This window comes from Typopeltis vanoorti, chromosome 11 (assembly GCF_054136105.1).
Source record: "Typopeltis vanoorti isolate ZY-2024b chromosome 11, IOZ_Tvanoo_1.0, whole genome shotgun sequence".
NCBI classification, from domain to species: domain Eukaryota; kingdom Metazoa; phylum Arthropoda; class Arachnida; order Uropygi; family Thelyphonidae; genus Typopeltis; species Typopeltis vanoorti.
In genome coordinates this window covers 91,715,080-91,733,929 of record NC_143559.1, presented here as the reverse complement: position 1 = coordinate 91,733,929, position 18,850 = coordinate 91,715,080, and the positions used below count along the sequence as shown (strand labels likewise).

Sequence of the window (18,850 nt, the reverse complement as noted above, 5' to 3'; positions counted from 1 at the left end):
AACTACATTCTTAGGTTTGAATTTCACTGCAGCACAGTGATTTGCATTAGGTGGTCATGAATTTCACTATTCAGTGAGACCGTTCTATTAGAGGCTTGAAGTAACTTGAGAGAAAAATCAGAACTCCATGGTGGACGCAGGAAGTTAAGGAGGCATTGAAGGAAAAGAAGAAAGCATATCAAAAGTTCCTGGCAAATAAGTCAGCTTGTACTCTTAGAGAATATAGAGGAAACAAATGTAAGAAAGCTAAACACTCTGTAAAACTAGCTAAACAAAAGTCATGGGAAGACTGGTAAGAACACAGAAAATAAATATCAAGAAGGTGGCAAGATATTCTGGAGGTTGTTGAAGAAGCTCAGAAATGGAGGAAAGAGTGCTATAAAAGGAATTAGAGATGATAATGGTGACATGAAAACCGGAGAAAAAGATATCCTTGAAGTAGGGAGTAATTACTTCAAAAAATTGCTAAATGAAACAAACAGTGATAGCACAGTGTTAAAAAAAAAATACTGAGCAGGGATGCAGTCAGGAATACATATCCATACTTGAAGTAGAAAAAGCCATCCACCGAAATATGAAAAGGCAGCAAGAGTAGATGATATTCAACGAGAAATGCTCAAGTAGGGAAGTATAAAAGTCTTATAGTGTCTGCACTGCATATTCAGAGGGATGAATTCCAGATGATTGCAGTAGAGCTGTCATAGTAGCCATATATAAAAAGGGAAATAAAACTGAATTTGAGAATTACAGAGGTATTTCTCTACTGAGTGTTCCTGGTAAGATTTACGCAAATATACTTGAGAAACGGTTGAAAAGGATTGTGGAAGAAAAGCTTGATGAAGAACAAGCTGAATTCAGGCCAAATAGAGGCTGTCAGGATCAGATCTTCACTTTACAACAAATAGTTGAGAAATCATGGGAATATTATTATTATTATTATTATTATTTCGGGCGACTCCAGGAGTCCTTAGACTCATCGAGAGAGGCCCTAAACATCATGTCCACACAACTATGCGATTACATTCTCACAGTATCTATCATAACTTGTCTTGAACTCGTTCACCGTCATAGCACCCACAACAGACTCTGGCAGCTTATTCCACTCATTTACCACTCTAAAAGTAAAGAACCCAGCTCTAACACCCCTGCTAACCACACTCTTGCCCAGCTTCCATAGGTGTCCCCTAGTTCTCCCACCACCAGTCCTGATCTCAAAAATATCCTCTGAATTAATCCTATAGAATCCCTTTAGCAATTTGAATGTCTCGATCATATCTCCCCTCCTCCGCCTATCAACTAGTTTCTGCAACCCACAAATCTTCAACCTGTTCTCATATGGTTCATTCCATAGACCTGTTATCATCTTAGTCACTCGCCTCTGGATCCTCTCCACCTCCTCCCCATCAAGAAGGAACTGAGGTGACCAAATCTGGGCACAGTAGTCGAGATGAGGTCTTATCAAGGCTCGGTACATAGGTACAATAACTTGCTTGTCTCTGCTCATCAAGGTATTTTTCAACAACCAAGTGAGTTGATGAGCTGATTTAGCTACTTTTGCAGTGTGCCCCCTAAACTTCATCTCCCTATCCACCAACACTCCCAAGTCCTTGGCCTCATCAATCTCTTGGAGTACAGTTCCACCAGTGTGGTATACTGCTGCTAATCTTTTCACCCCAAAATGCATAACCTTACATTTTGTCACATTAAATTGACATCCATTCTCCTTAGCCCAGCACTCCAATCTATCTAAGTCATCCTGCAAGACTTTGACATCTTCTGCATTCGCTATTGCCCTACCCAACTTTGCATCATCAGCGAATGAATGAATTGTTCCACTTAGATCCTTCCCTATATCGTTAATGAACAGATTAAACAGCAGTGGTCCAAGAACAGAACCCTGCAGCACACCACTAGTCACAGGCCGTCTTTTGGACTCTACTCCTGAATAAACTACTCTTTGATATCTCTCCATCAACCAACCACCTATCCACCTCACCAACCCTATATCCATTCCCATATGTTGTAGTTTACGGATTAGTATTCCATGTGGTATCCTGTCAAACGCCAGGTCTTTGCAGTATCACTGTAAACCCATTTCTCTTATCCAGTTCAGCCGTCACCTTGTTATAAAACTTGAGCAAGTTACTGAAGCATGATCTACCCTTCACAAAGCCATGCTGTCCCCTGTACAGTATCTCGTTTTCATCAATCCATTCCTGTATTTTTCCCTTGACTACTTTCTCTAAGACCTTGACAACGACTCCTGATATGCTGATCGGTCGGTAATTTGCAACCGTAGTCTTGGATTCTCCTTTATGCAGTGAAACTATTTTCTCCTGTTTCCACACCTTCGGGACTAAGCCAGACCCGAGACTCAGATTAAACAACATGGTCAAGGGCACTGATAATTCTTTAGCCGCTTCACGCAAGACCCGTGCCGGTATACCATCCAATCCCACAGATGTGTTCACATTAAGGTTCTGTAATAGACTAGTCACCTCCACTTCATTCATCACTATTCCCGTATAAACTAATGGTTCCTTCATTTTTTCAATGTCACCACCTGGATGATATGCTTTTGCAAAGTGCGCGCTCAGTAACTCCACTATATCGACTGATTCAGCGACCTCCTTACCATCGTCATTCCTTAAAATCATTTTACCGTGTACAGTTTTTTTCTTGCTTGCAGCATATTGAAAGAACTCTTTTGGATTCTCTTTTGCTTGCAAAGCTAGTTTCCTTTCATAGTCCGCTTTTGCTTTTTTTACCACACTCGTTACCTTTCTGGCCTGCACTTTATACCGTTCGTGTGCCTGCAGGTCACCCCTTTCTTTAAATTCCCTCCACAGTTGTTTCTTTTTTTGCAGCTCAAGGTTAATGGTGTTATTCGTCCATTTAACCCCTACTTGTTTTACTATTCGGACCCTAGGTATACAATCAGCCATTACCTCCTGTAAATGCTCCTTGACCACTTCCCATGCTCTATCGACGTCCAGCCCTTGCAGTTGTACATGCCAATGCACTGATCCAAGCAATCTCCTAAGCTTGTCATACTTGCCAGCACGGTAATTCCACATATACCCTGTCTTAATCGAAAATTCCACACCTTTAGCCACCTCCCAGGTCAAGACCTTATGATCACTCTCACCAATAGGTGGCAACATGGTCATATTCATTACAGTCAAATTCTCAGATGCTATTACCAGGTCAAGCACTCTCACACCCCTAGTATTTTCAATTACATGCTGTCTCAGATAGTTATCCCTTAATAATTGAATAAAATCCTTTTCCTTCCTCACATGTGTCCTCTCCTCCTTCCAATCAATGTTACCATAGTTGAAATCCCCCATAATAATTACCCTCCTTCCACTCATTTCATCAATTTCCCTATGCATACTATCTCCACCATCTATTCCATCACCTGGTCTATAGCAGCACCCAACTGTATATTTTATTCTGCCAGTCTCAATCTCACACCAAATAGCCTCAAATGAGCTCCTTTCACTATCCTGCGATACAACTTCAATTCTCCTTGGCTGCAGTTCATCAGCTATTATCAGTAATACCCCTCCCCCCATTTTATTCTCTCTGTCCCTCCTAAACACTATAACCTACACATTCTATCCCACTAACTATATCTTTTTCCGTCAGCCATGTTTCACTAATGCCAATAACCTGTGGCCAGGAAGAGCCAATCAAGGCTAAAAATTCTTCCTTCTTGTTCCTAATACTCCTGGCATTAGTATACATGAAATGCAGTGATCCCTTAGTCCCACCCCTATATTGATACGTTATTCTAAATGACCCATTCCCATTTTTTGTCCTTAGTGCTGGCTCGGGTACATTATATACATTCTTACACTCATCTGTCTCACTGATGTCTGCATATCCATCCCCCCCCCCCCTCCTTGGTAGTTCTAGTTTCCCTGGGTTTGCACATCCATTTTCCCTTCATTCAGCAACACTCTTTCCAGTCTCCGCACACCAAGTCCATTCAAATGCAGGCCATCCATCTTGTATAAGTCCTTTCGCCCTTCAAACTCATTCCACACGTCCACGAATTCCACACCACACCGTCTGCGTAACCTACGCATAATGTCATTTGCAATTATGGCCCTCCTCCTAAACTCCTCTCTGTCATACCACGGCAACAGACTAACCATTCTAACTCTGTCACTCTTTTCTTTCGCTACCTTTAACAATACTTTCAAGTCCTCTCTCATAAAAAATTTATCACCTTTCAATTCATTCGTACCTGCCACAATTATTAATTCTTTCACCCTCTGTTTTTGCACTCTAATACTCTCACTTACATCCTTAAATTTCGCACCCGGTAAGTACGATTAAGTTACACTGCCATCTATCACCCCTCTTAATAACGAGTCACCATACAACACTCTTTCCTTCATTTCAGAAACTCTCTCATTCTTGCACTGTTTTTTTACATTATCCGAATCACTCTGGAAAGAGTTTTGCAAGTGCTCTAATTGCCGCTGCGCATTTTGTATCACTGCGCGCAACCTAGCGATCTCACTTCCTACAAATAATTCCTCATTATTTTTATCATTTAAACCATATTCTCTCTCAGTATGGTTGCTTTCACTCTTTCTGAGATCACCGCTCTCATTGCCATCTTGTACATCGCAATTCTCTATCAAGCCACTATTTTCACTCACATTCTAGCAATTCTGGCTTTCTTCAACCATAGCTATCTCACTACCTGACACATACTTCAACTCCTCACTTTGCTTACACTTTCTACACATTCTCCCACCACTATCACTTTCAGTCCAAATTCCAGCCTCATTCGGGAATGCATACACCCCACACACATCACATTGGACAAACTCTCTCACATTATAGTTTTTGTACAATGGCGTCGTATTTTTGGATGCCATTATCTTACGTCGCATTGGTCCATATTCAAATCTATGAAACGTAACTTATATACTAAATTAAATAACGTAATTCACACCAAAATCCCACAGACACAACAAACTACCAAAGTTAGGCAATATTACGTTATGATTTTAACCTATATTCTGATATAACAAAGATCTGTATTTAAGTTTTGTCAATCTGAAAAAGACATATGACAAGGTGCCAAGAGAGAATCTATCCAATACGCTACAGTTGTATGGTGTTAGTGGATCATTATATCAAGCAATACTTAGTCTTTATTTGAGTTGTAAGTCAGCAGTTAGAATTGAAGGAAGTACAGAAAGATGGTTTAATGTTAAATCTGGTGTCAGACGATGATGTACATTATCTATGTGGATCACATTATGAAGGAAAGTGGTATTTGCTGTTAATCTCAGCTCTTTGCTGAGATTAACAGCAAATCAAAATTAGAGAGGTTAATCTTACCTCTTTGCTTTGTAAACGGTTTTGTTTGTTTCTATTTATATATTGTTATTCTAATTAGCAGTGTGTGCTTTTCCTCTCGTAACCTTTCTCGCTTACTTTACTGCATACTATGTTTATCCACCTTTCGTATTTACTAGTCATATGCCTATGAACACTGGAAAATTTATTTGTAAGACTGTGCCATCCAATATATCAATATTTTGCATAAGACTCAATAAAACGTCTGGTAGATATCTCTCTCTCTTATTAGCGTAAATTCCTTCAACAAAGTTTACATAAACAGTTGTGGTTCGTAAGTAACTAAACTGCGCTTTTATTGCCTTAATTGTTTCCTGCTCACAATTCTGATTATTTTTAGAAACAGTGCAGTTGTAAAATAAAAGATCAGGCAGCACTCTTTTAACAAATAATTAAAACACATTTATTTACATTAATATGAAATATACATGAATTAAACAATAGGGAGATTGCTTTCTCTATCCATCTATAAAATCTTTAGCATAAAATTAGAACCCTTTTACTTCAACACTAAATAATCTCTTTAACTCAAAAACTTATTTACTCTTTGCTTACAATTTCAACTTATTAAACTCCTAGTTTACTCGCAAAGAGGTTAGCTAGCTCTCTATTAAGTTATTTTTACAATTTTGATATCAACTTCCAACATACCAATTGATTCTCTTAAGGACACTTCTTATTATTACTAAACAAATTTTTAATAGTCCATCTATAACATATTATAAGAGGAATTGTACAAAAGTATGAACTTACAAAGGCTCTATATCGTCAAAAGTCTTGCACAAAAAGTTCTATGGCAAATTCTTTCATCTCAGATCTCGAGCTTCCTCAGGAATGTCTGGCATTTGCAGTATCTCGTCATGAAAATAGTGGGCTGTGGACTGCAACCTATGGTACTCGTACAGCTCTGGCAAAAGGTTATTCTCCTACGGCGAAAAGAAAAAACTTCTTTTTTCTTTTTGCCATCATCTTTACATCAGTTTTTCTCCTTTGGCTTGGGCTCGCCATAATGCCTGGACGACTGGCTCCTCTATCTTGCCGTCTCCATTAGTTCAAACTGCCACCAGATGTGATTACTGGCTAGCTGTAGTTCAGATGGATTTAGAGAGAAGATCTTCTTTTGACTGCCGACTGGTTCCCTCTCTCTCTTCTCGGTGACTGGAAGCCCCCTTATGCTTGGCTCTGTCCCTTTTTATTATGCCTTCTCTGAGATTTCGCACGAAGGGTTGTAATCCCCTAAGAATTTGGCATGACTCTCTCATCTTCTTTTAAGTTCAACCCGCACTTTGTTCTCTTCCGTGCACTCTTTTGATCGTAAGTTGCCGGCCAGCGGAAAGTTGTTTGGACCTTTCAGACTGACTTTGGATGTTTATGCACAGAGCTTTTAAGCACCTTCTCTTACACACAAAATTTGTAAACAACCTTTCTTATGTCCTCATAGAGAGCTATTACAGAACGTTCCTGTAGCAAAACATTGCCTTTGTTCTTGACATCCTAAAATATTCTTGTTAAAGGAGTAAATACAGTTAATTTTCAAAGGGTTATTTACAATAATATCTAGCACAAAATATACAGCGACAAACACGGTTATTTTTATAACATTCTCATGGGACTTGACCTCTGTAAAAATCTGTGTAAAGCATTTTGGTATTTTTAAGCTACATCAAATTTTACAGCTTTATGTTGTACTTCTAAATAAATCTGCTAGAAGTCTGCAAGATTCCCTGACTAAATTGAATAACTGTTGTAATAGATATGGTACGAAAGGCAGCACTTACAAGACAAACACAACGAAAATAGACAGAAGCATTGAAAATATCAACTGCATTGTGAATGGAGAACCTATAGAATAAGTAAAACATTTTAGCTACTTAGGCACAATTTTTAGTGAAGATGGCAAATTAGATATGGAAATAGACAACAGAATCAACAAAGCTGGTATGGTAGGAAGTCAATTGAATAAATTTATATAGAATAAGAGAGAAATTTAGTCAAAACACTAAATTAACTGTATACAAGACAGTGTTCAAGCGAATTTTAACTTATGGATCTGAGAGCTGGTCAGAAGTAAAACACCTGACCAAGGACTAGAGACTGCAGATATGAGAGTCCTGAGAAAGATTAGGGGCATGAACAGATGGCATCAATGGCAATATCATATTAAAAACAAGGATATTAGGAAAGAACTTGGCATTGTCAGCATCCAGGAATGTGTTAACAGAGCTAATAATCAGGTGATATGGTCACTTAAACAGAATGGGAAAGAAAAGATTAGCAAAACAAGTGTTCTCTGCTAGGTTGTCAGGAAAAAAAAAATGCAGAGGAAGACCAAGATATAGATGGATTGATACAGTAAAAAGTGCCTTAGAAATATAAGATCTGATAATGTTGGAGTCTTGACGAGTAACAGACTGATTTGGAGGAAAATTGTAGTTAGGAAGTTAGTAATGATGTAAATTTTTCATGTAGTACTATCATTTCCTGTACACTCTTTGAGGGTACATGACAGGAAGTTGGGGATGACAAGAGGTCATCCCCAACTTCCGGGGATGACCTCTTGTTCTTCTCCCCTCTAGTCAAGTGCTGAGACATTTTCTCTGCATTAGTTCTATAAAATCCTTTAAGTAACTTAAATGTTTTTATCATAACTCCTTCCTCCTCTTTTTTTTGATGATGAAATAGCTTGGGAAAAATTCCTGTTTCGTTACTTTAGAAGGGTTCCTGAATTATCTAATCTTTAGTAAGAATCATCATAAAATTTAGACACTAGAAAGAGCACATGCTTTTGACAGTCCTGACCAAACAAAGTTAGTAGGTCACTGTGTTACAGACAGCTCATTAAATTACAAAATGCAGTTGAAAGAAAGCCAAATTATTCAGATTAATAGTCACCTTTCAATTTCTTTGTTTATTTGTTAAGTGCATTTTATGTTATGTTTCCATGCTCGGACTTGACATTTTAAAATCATTCTGTGTGTTATTTGCAATTTTATCTATTATCCAAACAGTGAAACCTTTCAGAACTGAAGGGGGAAGGGATTATTCCATGTAAGTTACTAGAGAACATTTCTGGGAATCAGTCATCCAAAACAAGTCTTAATAAGTGCAGCTGTTCTTATTTTACATTTGGGTTTAGCAACCACCATCAGAATGCTCGACCTATAACATTAGTGTGCCATGTGTAAGCAAATGATTAGAGTGAAAAAGGGAATCTAGCAATACATTTCTTGAAAGGGTTGTATTCATTGAGGAAAATGTTATGGGGGAAACACTTCATTATGAAAAGTCAGGTTGTGAGTTTGGAGCTGAATCATATATGGATGTTGACCAGTAGCTGCCCATGTTCATACATGATTAGAGGAAAGTGGAGGTGCTCAGTTCAGTGTATCAGCACCCCATGGAAATACCTATAGAAAAGACTACTGAAACAGCATGAGTGAAGTGTGGTATTTCTTCTGAGAAGAGATTGTGTTTTGGCAGTATTGAAATTTGCCATATTACCTTCCTTTTGCTGGCAAGTGGTAGGGAGATCAGTGTTTAAGGTATTAGTAATAGAAGATCTTTCAGCTTGAGTCATATTAGTACCTTAAAATCATGATAACATAACTTTACTGCCTGTCTATAAATGTACAGATTTGGATATTGTTTTGGATAGGTCAAGATTGTAAAATCCTTTTGGATTCTACCTGAAAATTTTTGGAATTCTGTGTTTTATTATTAATATCAGTCATCATGATATATTATTATTCCATTGTATCATTTCTAATCAGCTTGTTTACATTTATTTATATAAATTCTGTAGGTGGTGAGAATATTATGGATTATTTCCAGTCATAGTGTTGCTTTTATTATTATTATTATTGCACAGGCACCTCCATAGAGTCCTAAGACTCATCTTGGGAGACCCAAGCTATCAACATAATATATATTGTACCTCTCCTTAAAACCATTAACAGACAAGACATAATTGACTCAGGCAGCCTATTCCATTTATTCACTGCTCTCCAACTGAAAAATCTAGTTTTCATGCCCTTGCTAACCACACTCTTACCCAACTTCCGGGGATGACCTCTTGTTCTGCCCCCCTCTAGTCAAGTGCTGAGACATTTTCTCTGCATCAGTTCTATAAAATCCTTTAAGTAACTTAAATGTTTTTATCATAACTCCTTCCCTCCCTTTTTTTTTTTGCCTATCAACGCTTGTGCAATCCACAAGTCCTCAGTCTATCCTCATAAGGAGTATTCAACAGATGCATCATCTTGGTCACTTGCCTCATCCTCTCCACCACTTCCTCATCCTGAAGAAACCCAGGTGATCAGACTTCAGCACAGTAGCTCAGATGTAGTTGTATTAAGGTTTTATAAAGAGGAATGATAACTCCCTTATCTCTGCTTGTTAATGCATTCTTCCATAACCAAGTATTCTTGTGATTTACTCTAGCTACTTTAGCAATATGCCCTCTACACTTCAACTCTCTATTTAATACAACTACCTCCCAAATCCCTGGCTTCATCAATTTCCTGGAGTACAGTTCTCTCAATGTGGTACACAGCTTATGATCTTTGTATCCTAAAATGCATAACTTGACACTTTTTCACATTAAATTGACATCCATTATATTTTGCCCATATCATACCATCACCTATTCAAATCATCCTGCAAGCTCTCTACATCACCTTGATTAACTATTACCCTACCCAACTTTGCATCATCAGCAAACAACTGAATATCTCTCTCAAATTATTTCCTGTATCATTATATCATACAAATTAAGCAGCAGTGGTCCAAGCACACAGCTCTGTGGCACACCACTAGTTACCTGCCTTCTCATGGATTCTGCTTCTCCATATACTACTTTTTTGGTATATGTCCATTGGCCACTCTTTTATCCATATCTCCAGTTTCCTATCTGTTTCCATTTATTGCAGTTTGCATGATAGGATTTCATGTGATATCCTGTCAAACACCTTTGCAAAATCTAGCAGTATCATCATGTAGCTGTTAATAATTAATGTATTTTATCCTATATTATACGACATTGTTATTTATATGTATTATAAATAATATTTCATTTACTAACAATTATTTTTATTTTGACTCCGAGTGTCCCTATATGTTATTATATTTGCACAAAGAGTTCACTCCAATTGGTGCAATGACTTTAACTCACTCTTTCAGAATCCAACTAATCATTGACTCAATACCAAGTACAAAATAAACACATTTAATAAAACTTAAAACAACATATATACACTTCTAGTAAAAATACATAACTATAAATACAGATTAAATGGATCCAAGGCCTTATTTAAAAAATACAAACTTACTCTTAAGACAAAACACTTTTTCTTTCACAATCAAAAAAAATGTTCATAGTCTTATTCTCTTCCTGTTAAGGCTCTTTCCAGAAGTTACAAGGTTCTGTACTTCATTTTTTTTTAGGATCCCTTTAAAATTCTTTTTTACTGCCTCACATAAAACAAAATCAAGTTCCTTCCTACTTGAATATATCTTGGCCAGTTTATAAAAACTTAGTTTCAAGATTTCCCTTTTCTTTACTTATTCCTTTTTGAAACATATTTCCACTATTCCTTTTTCGGAATACAATATGAAATTTCCTTTTGACTGCCGCACACAAAAAATCAAGTTCCTCCCAACTTGAATATCCCTCGGCCAGTTTATAAAAACTTAGTTTCAAGATTTCCCTTTTCTTTACTTATTCCTTTTTGAAACATATTATTTCCACTATTCCTTTTTCGGAATACAATATGAAAATTCCCCTTAACTGCCGCACACAAAAAAATCAAGTTCCTCCCAACTTGAATATTCCTCGGCCAGTGTTCTAAAAAACTTTCCGAACGCTCTCTTGTTTACCACTGTAACTTGGATACGCAACGCTTTCTTGTCAGCTGTCAATCAAAACATCAAGTTCACTCCGGGAGCATGCGCACTTCAACAACGTCAGAAACTACGCATTGTAAAAATATGGCTGACTCGCTGTATCCACCAACGCTGAAGAAAGTCTTTCACAAACACAAAATTCAACAAAAAAATACAACAAACTTTCTTATAAATAATACAAATAATCAATTAAGTAAGTACTTCAATATTTTTACTTTCTTACATATTACTTCTAACATAATATTTTCATAACGAGCACATCACAAGTGCAGACACTGCGTGTATGAAAACAAAAACTAACAAGCAATATTAATACGTAAAAATATTCAGAATTTTTTTAATATGATTATTTTTACATCTCTTTTATCCATATCTCCAGTTTCCTATCTGTTTCCATTTATTGCAGTTTGCATGATAGGATTTCATGTGATATCCTGTCAAACACCTTTGCAAAATCTAGCAGTATCATCATGTAGCCATTCCCTTTATCTAACTCAGCTGTCACCCTATTATAAAAAATTAATAGATTACTAAGACATGATCAACCTTTCACAAAGCCATGCTGTCCCTCATAGAGTATCATATTCTTATCAATCCATTCCTGAATTCTCTTTTTGGCCAATTTTTCCAGTACTTTTACCATCACTCCTTAGATACTGATCAGTCTATAATATGCTACCACAGATCCTCCTTTATTCAAAGGAATTATTTTGCCCTCCTACTCTCTCTTTGGAACTTTGCCAGAGCTGAGACTTAAATAAACAGCCTAGTTAAAGGCATCATGGCATCACCAGCATGTTCTCTTAAAATGTGAGCTATATCCCATCCAATCCCACAGCTGTATTTGCATTCAGATTCTGCAATATCCTCAATTTATTCACTTGTGTTCTCATGTCAGTATCTGTCATAACGATCTTCACTTGGACGATATACCCTTGCAAAATGATCACTCAGTAGTTCAATAATTTCATCTGCCACTGTTACTTCTCTACTATCTGCGCTCATTAAATTATCCTCTCATAGTCATTCTTCTTCTTACTTGCCATATAATGAAAAAACTTTGATTTCCTTTCACCTGTTCAGCTAATTTCTTCTCATAATCTGTTTTACATTCCTTGCCATGTTGGTCATTTTCTTGCCTGATCTTTGTATCATACTGTTCATGAGTTAAGAGTCACCTTTCTCCTTATATACCCTCCACAACACTTTCTTTTCTTGCAGATTATGCTTAATGTTACTACTCATCCATCTAACTCTTTCCCAATTTACCCTCCTGACCTGGGTATATGGTGTGATATTGCTTCCTCCAGGTGTCCCTTCCTTGACTATTCCCCCATGCACTGTGAACATCTTTCCCTTGCAGAACTTTATACCATGGTACTATTTCAAACTGCCTCCTAAATAACATATACTCTTAACTGGAATTTCCACATGTTACCTACTAAGATAAGGTCACATGATCACTTTCATTGGAGGCAGAGTAACTGCTTCAAGTATTTATCTATCCATAAGTGTATAAATTCCATTTTCTTTTTGCCATGTGATCTTTCCTCCTTTTGATCTATGTCTCTAAAGTTGGTCTCCCATAATAACTACTCGACTTGCACTCATTGTACTAATCTGCTGATGCAATGTCTTCCACAATCATCCCTGGCCTATAGCAGCAACCAATTTTTATATTTTGTCCTATTGGCCTTGATCTCACACTAGATTGACTCAAAAGAACTGCCATCTGCCCAATTGAATCCTAATCTCGACTACGATTCATCTGCTATCATCAGCAATATCCCCCCCCCCCATCCTATCTACTCTATCCTCCCTGAAAATACTAAATCCATCACATTCTATCCCTGTAACTATGTGATCTGCTGTTAGCCAGGTATTACTAATACCTATAACTTTTGGTTAGGTTACACTAATCAATGCCAAAAAAATCTTCCCTCTTATTCCTGATGCTTCTAGCATCAGTATATAGAAACTGTAGCATCTCCTTGGGTCCCCAACCACTTTTATATCCTGAATCGACTACCCCGTTTGATATTTTTGCCTGAGACACTAGATTCCACATTTTTTGTTCATTCACACATTCATTTGCTTCATGGGTGCTTTCACACACATTCATCTGCCCTAATTTCTTTAGTTTTCTTGACTTTTTGCTTTCACACTCTCAGTGAACAAATCAGACACCTAACACTCCAAATCCATTTAAGTGCAGTCCATCAGCATTGTCCAAATCTTTCCAGCCATCGATCTCAGGCAATAGGTCCACAAACTCCATATCATTCCTTCTGCACAACCGGCATATTGATTTATTAGTTATCATCACTGTCCTTCTCAGTTTACAGTGGCAGTAAACTCATAAGCTTCACCCTCTCGCTCTTCTTTTTTGCTTCTTCCAACAACCCTTTCATGTTCTCCCTCATACAATATTTCTCACTTCTTAGATCTTTGTTCCAGCCAAAAACTCCACTTATCCTAGAATTGCCTTAAATAATTATTTGCTTATGCTCATTCTGTTGATTATTCTTATAATTTTCTTTTTTGGTTTCAGACCTCTTGTTTCAATCTTGCACTTCATCCTATGAAGGATTACATGCAAGCACACAATTTCTTTATTCAGGTCTTCTAATTCTCCTGAACTTCCTCCACTGCTCTTTTAGCATTATAATTGATATTTACATTTTCCAGTCTTGTAGCAATGCTCTCTACTCTCTCACATAATTTGTTCTCTCAGCATTCATATTCAAATCATTTATTTCATACTCTCTCTCACCAGTTTTGTTCTCCTTCCACAAATCTTTCAACTTTCACGACAAATTCATCTCACAAATTTTACACTGCACACAATCACACAAATATAGCTTACTCCACAAAGACGTCTTGGCTGCCATTGCTTTGCTCTGCTATGCATATTTTCCATACAATCAATATATCTAATTTAAGGAAATATGTTTTACTTAGGTCTAAATAATTCAGTCTATCTCGCATACTTATAAAAAATAAATGCAATAAATTAACTCCATATTATTAACAAAGATGTGAAAAAAAATTACTTATCCTTTAGTAGCATTTTGAATTGACAACATTCACCAAAGATCCTCAAACCCGGAATTTTAAGATGACAGAGTTTGTATTCTTTATCATTTTCCTCTTAATTTCAAGTGAATTTTCACATTAATTAACTGTTTCAGTGGACATTCTATTTCATGTTGCATCATGCCCTTTTTTTGTTTCGATATTGTATGGATATTTTCTTAAGTCTGTGTTCCTCATTCCATGTTTGAAGCTTTGTATTAATACAATAAGTATGTCTTCTTATTCATAGTAACATCAGATTATTTTTATATCATGCAGTATCATTTGGTTGAGTATTTTTTAGCCCTGATATATAATTATGGCTCTGCTGGTTGGAATTATTTAACTATTATGAAGATTCTAATGGCAGTCATACCATGCTTTCATATATTAATATTAGAGTATTTGCATTCCCAGAAATATATTTTAATGTGAATAAAGTTTTATTTTATTAATTTTTTTTGCGCAGTTGTGAGGGGGGGGGGGAGCAGAGTGAACAGCACATGAACCATATACTGACTCCTCACTACTGTGGCTAATCTGATACATATGAATTTCACCACACATATAGGATAGCTTGTGCAAATTCATGCAGCTTATTTTGATATTCATTCTCTCGCCTTTTATTATTATTATTTTTATATACATATATTCAATATATTTACACACACAACAATACTGACTTGCTCAACAGTGCTAGATTAGATAAGCATTATACTTAAATTTTAATTAACTTATCCTCTAGCCATAAGAACCCTAATTCTCTCTTACATAAATTCTGTTGATGAAAGTCAACATATTTTCTACCTGAATAGTAAAAAAAAAATTTTAAAAATTGCATATTTGTTCTAACTACCTTATATATATATATATATATATATATCCTGAATTAACTTACAAACTTCACTTCCTCTTCTTAGATAAATTCATCAGATTACAACTAACCAACAAATTAATTATCATGATACAATCCCTCCACATATGCTTAGTTAATTTTCTCTGAATGACCTAAATTTTATTGATGAGCATTAAAAACCCTAGTTAGTAAAACTGGGAGCTATAATCCCATATTAACTGAATAAAACAATATGGATTTTAGTATTCGTGTATAGAAGCTTAAGTGCTGTGAGGACATTATGTTGGAGGCTTAGTGGATTGTATATAGCACTCAGAAAGGATTAAAACAGAATTTAATACTTCTTATATTTCATCTCAGTCACTGAGACATCTTCAGAGATTACAAAAAAACTAATGTAACATCTACACAAATACCACACAATACTAAGCCCAACCACGTGGGTGACTCTAAAGTCCTATCTAGGTGGAGCGCCCTCTAAGGGCGGTTGTAGGTGGCCTGGAATGTAAGGTGGGATATCTAATGATAAGTGTTTCCCAAATCTTAGGAAACTTAATGCAACTGTATTTATTAAGATTTGGTCAATTTCTGAGAGCTGCTGCTGATTCTAAAAATAGCCTCTCTTTTTTTTTTTGAATTTGCTGTGTTTGAGCATGGTGGTTTTTTTCCATGAGATCCTGTGGGCTGTATCCAAGACATTGTCAGCTAGGCCTGACTGATCATAGTCATGGTTGCAGATGTGTGACTTGTGTTCCTCCAAGCGGATGGTTGCTGATCTGCCTGTCTGTCCAAAGTATGCCAGCTTGCACGAACAGGGTACTTTATAAACTCCAGGCACTGAGAGAGGAGGGAGCTGATCTTTTGTAGAACGGATAAGGGTAGTAAGTGGAAGGATTGTTGGAATGAATGTCGGCAGTTCCAGTGGAACCGCCCTTACAAGTGAGCTTGACCACATACACAACACTTTCCTCTCCAATGGCTACAGCGATCACAGTATTAAAAAATGTGTGATTGGAGAAACCGGATCAAAACTGGTGCTTTTGCTGATGGCTGTTTTTCTCTCAGAAAAATGTTCAGTTAGTTATGTATTGTTGGGTAAGTATTATGTAGAAATTTCTAAATATTTTATTTTATGTAAATTGAGTAAATTCAGATTTCATGAAATATTGTGATTTTTTTTCTTATTTTTATATTGCATTTAAAACTTGTAATTTAATGGATTTTAAATGTTGAGCATTTCATTTTTTTCCCCCTTTCAGTGATGACTTTGGTGATGGTGTTGATTCCTTTCTTCAAGTTTTACAGGTAAACTTCTTTTTAATTTTTAACTGTTTGTACTGTGTGCATTATCTGATGACTAATTTTCTTTGTCAGAATACAAACATAAGAAAAACTTCACACATCGTCTCTGAAATTCTTTCTTCTTCAGTGTTGAATCAGGTAATCTCAGTGGGAATATGCTTAAGTTTTGTTATTTATCTGAAGGATATTTCAGATAAAGTTAATTTTATTTATTTTTTTCTTACAAAATTCTCATTCCAGCAAATCTTAATTTTTATGAAACATGCAGAATTGTCTTCCATATAAATTAAAAATTCAGATTGCTGGTGTTATTATACAACATATTCATATTAATAACTATTGAAAGTATATGAATATATTTAAATTTCTCAGAATACTGATCTACCAGCTCTTCAATAATACTTGTGTTGGTAGATCAGTATTCTGATTGCCATTATATTATGTGTGATGTAAACATTGGTCATCACACCTTAGGAAAATAGCTCTACCTAATGTTTGCAGGAATTGGTGGCTAAAATCCAGCTGCTGAAAATAGTTTAATTGCTAGCAGTGGTGTGGCAAAGAAAACAAAAAATTTTGTTTCAAAACTAGACACTAAAGCAATGATTAAATATCATACAAAAGATTTTAAGTGATACTAGAAGTACGAGTCCCAGCACTTGGTTAAAACCCACAAGAACTTCACTGAGGGCCCACCTTAATCTTTTGTTTGTTACCTTAACTATGATCAGAGAAAACTACACAAGATTTGCAATCTTGCTCATACTTATTTGAGTAAACTTGCAAGAGTTATACTTAGATATGATGGAAATTAATTAAGAAGGGTTATGTTGGTAAATGATTCAGTGAAAGAATGGTTGTGAATATTTGCATGTGTAGCATCAGTTTGAGTGAAGAATGGATTTGTATGAGAGGGGTGCCCTACACTTGAATGCATTTGGTATTAGCAGTCTGGAAAAATTATTAATTGGCATGGGAACTGATACTGTGAGTCAGGGAAACTAGATTATGATGAGAGGAACAGTGAGCATCTTTGCAAAAGAGTGACTATGTTATGTAACTGTTAATGAGAGGAATGTGCATTATCATTGAAATTATTAGGAAAAAACAGTTGCATGTTCATCTCATTCAGATTTATTCAAGTGCAAGGATGTCAGCATGAGTAAAGCATTAGATAAGAATAGAGATCTACAAGTTGTGCAACTGGGTCATATGGACTGCAGAAGTGAGTATATATTAAAAAAAAACATATTGGTAACTTATGTCTACACGAATACCTGGAGTTTCAGAAACAAATGGGTAGCGTTGTTTCCTTGGTGAACATGGTGATCTGAGTCCCCAGCAGGACTTAGGTTGTAGGCATCGAGACCTGGCTATCGAAGGTAGATATACTAACTTGTATTTGACCGTAAAGGGCATAGTATTTTTAAAGATAGGAGGGGGGGGGGCTGATTTCAGTCCAGTTAGGGTAGAAAGCTATGACTACAATGCTAGAAACACTTTTCCATGTAGCATTAAGTTTAAAACTATTTGGTATAAGTTGCAGTCTAACAGGATCAAATACATAGTGGGATGTTGTTACAGACCAAGTGGATTAGTTACTAGTGACAGTGAAATACATTACTAAATAAACATGATGGATTATTTATTTTGTATGGGAGTTTTCCCCTTACCTTCCCCATCCCTTAGGACAGGTTGAGCCCTTCTAATGAGAGATTAAGTATGTATTTTCTGACTGTAGATCCATGTATGCTTACAGGGGGGCCATTTTGTCTGTTCTGAGGAACGAAAAAAACAAGTTTCCAGGTGAAAAAACCCTCGACCTCCATATGAGACCAGCTAACTCACCTTTAGTCAAAAGAGACCAGATAAAAGTTCCTCACGTCATGGATGGAAATCGAAACCAGGTTTTTCTGACCAAAGGACTTTGTCCATACTGACTGAGCTACAGAGGCTCAACATGATGGTGTGAAACGAGTAATCAACCCATAATGATTTACATTAATTATCCAAGCATTGATTGGATAGTGGTGAAATCTCATGAGAAAAATGAAACCAAATTTATTGAACTGTTGTGAGACAACTTCTTCAAGCAGCATGTGACAGAAGAAACTCCAGATCAACATGTTAGAGCTGATTATAGTGTCAAAAGGAATTTAGTTAAAGATGTGCCTCTTCTGCCTCTGATTGGTGATTGTGCTGTACTGACTTCATGAGTGAGTGGAAAGGCTTATGTGTTGGTAGTACATGTTAGTTTATTTTAGTGGTACAGAATGGAAAAGAAAATTTATATTTATTAACTTATTAGCTGATGTTTTGCTGGTATTATAT

At 36.4% G+C, this 18,850-nt stretch overlaps 1 protein-coding gene across 1 annotated transcript in view; it reads left to right on the top strand.

Moving 5' to 3' along the window:
• Positions 1–18,850, top strand: part of LOC150101849 (E3 ubiquitin-protein ligase RNF115-like) — a 106,949-nt gene that overhangs the window by 46,966 nt on the left and 41,133 nt on the right. The window contains exon 3 of the mRNA XM_090400628.1: positions 16,477–16,522. Coding sequence (XP_090256754.1) covers positions 16,477–16,522 — 46 coding nt within the window. The remainder of the gene's footprint in view (positions 1–16,476; positions 16,523–18,850) is intronic.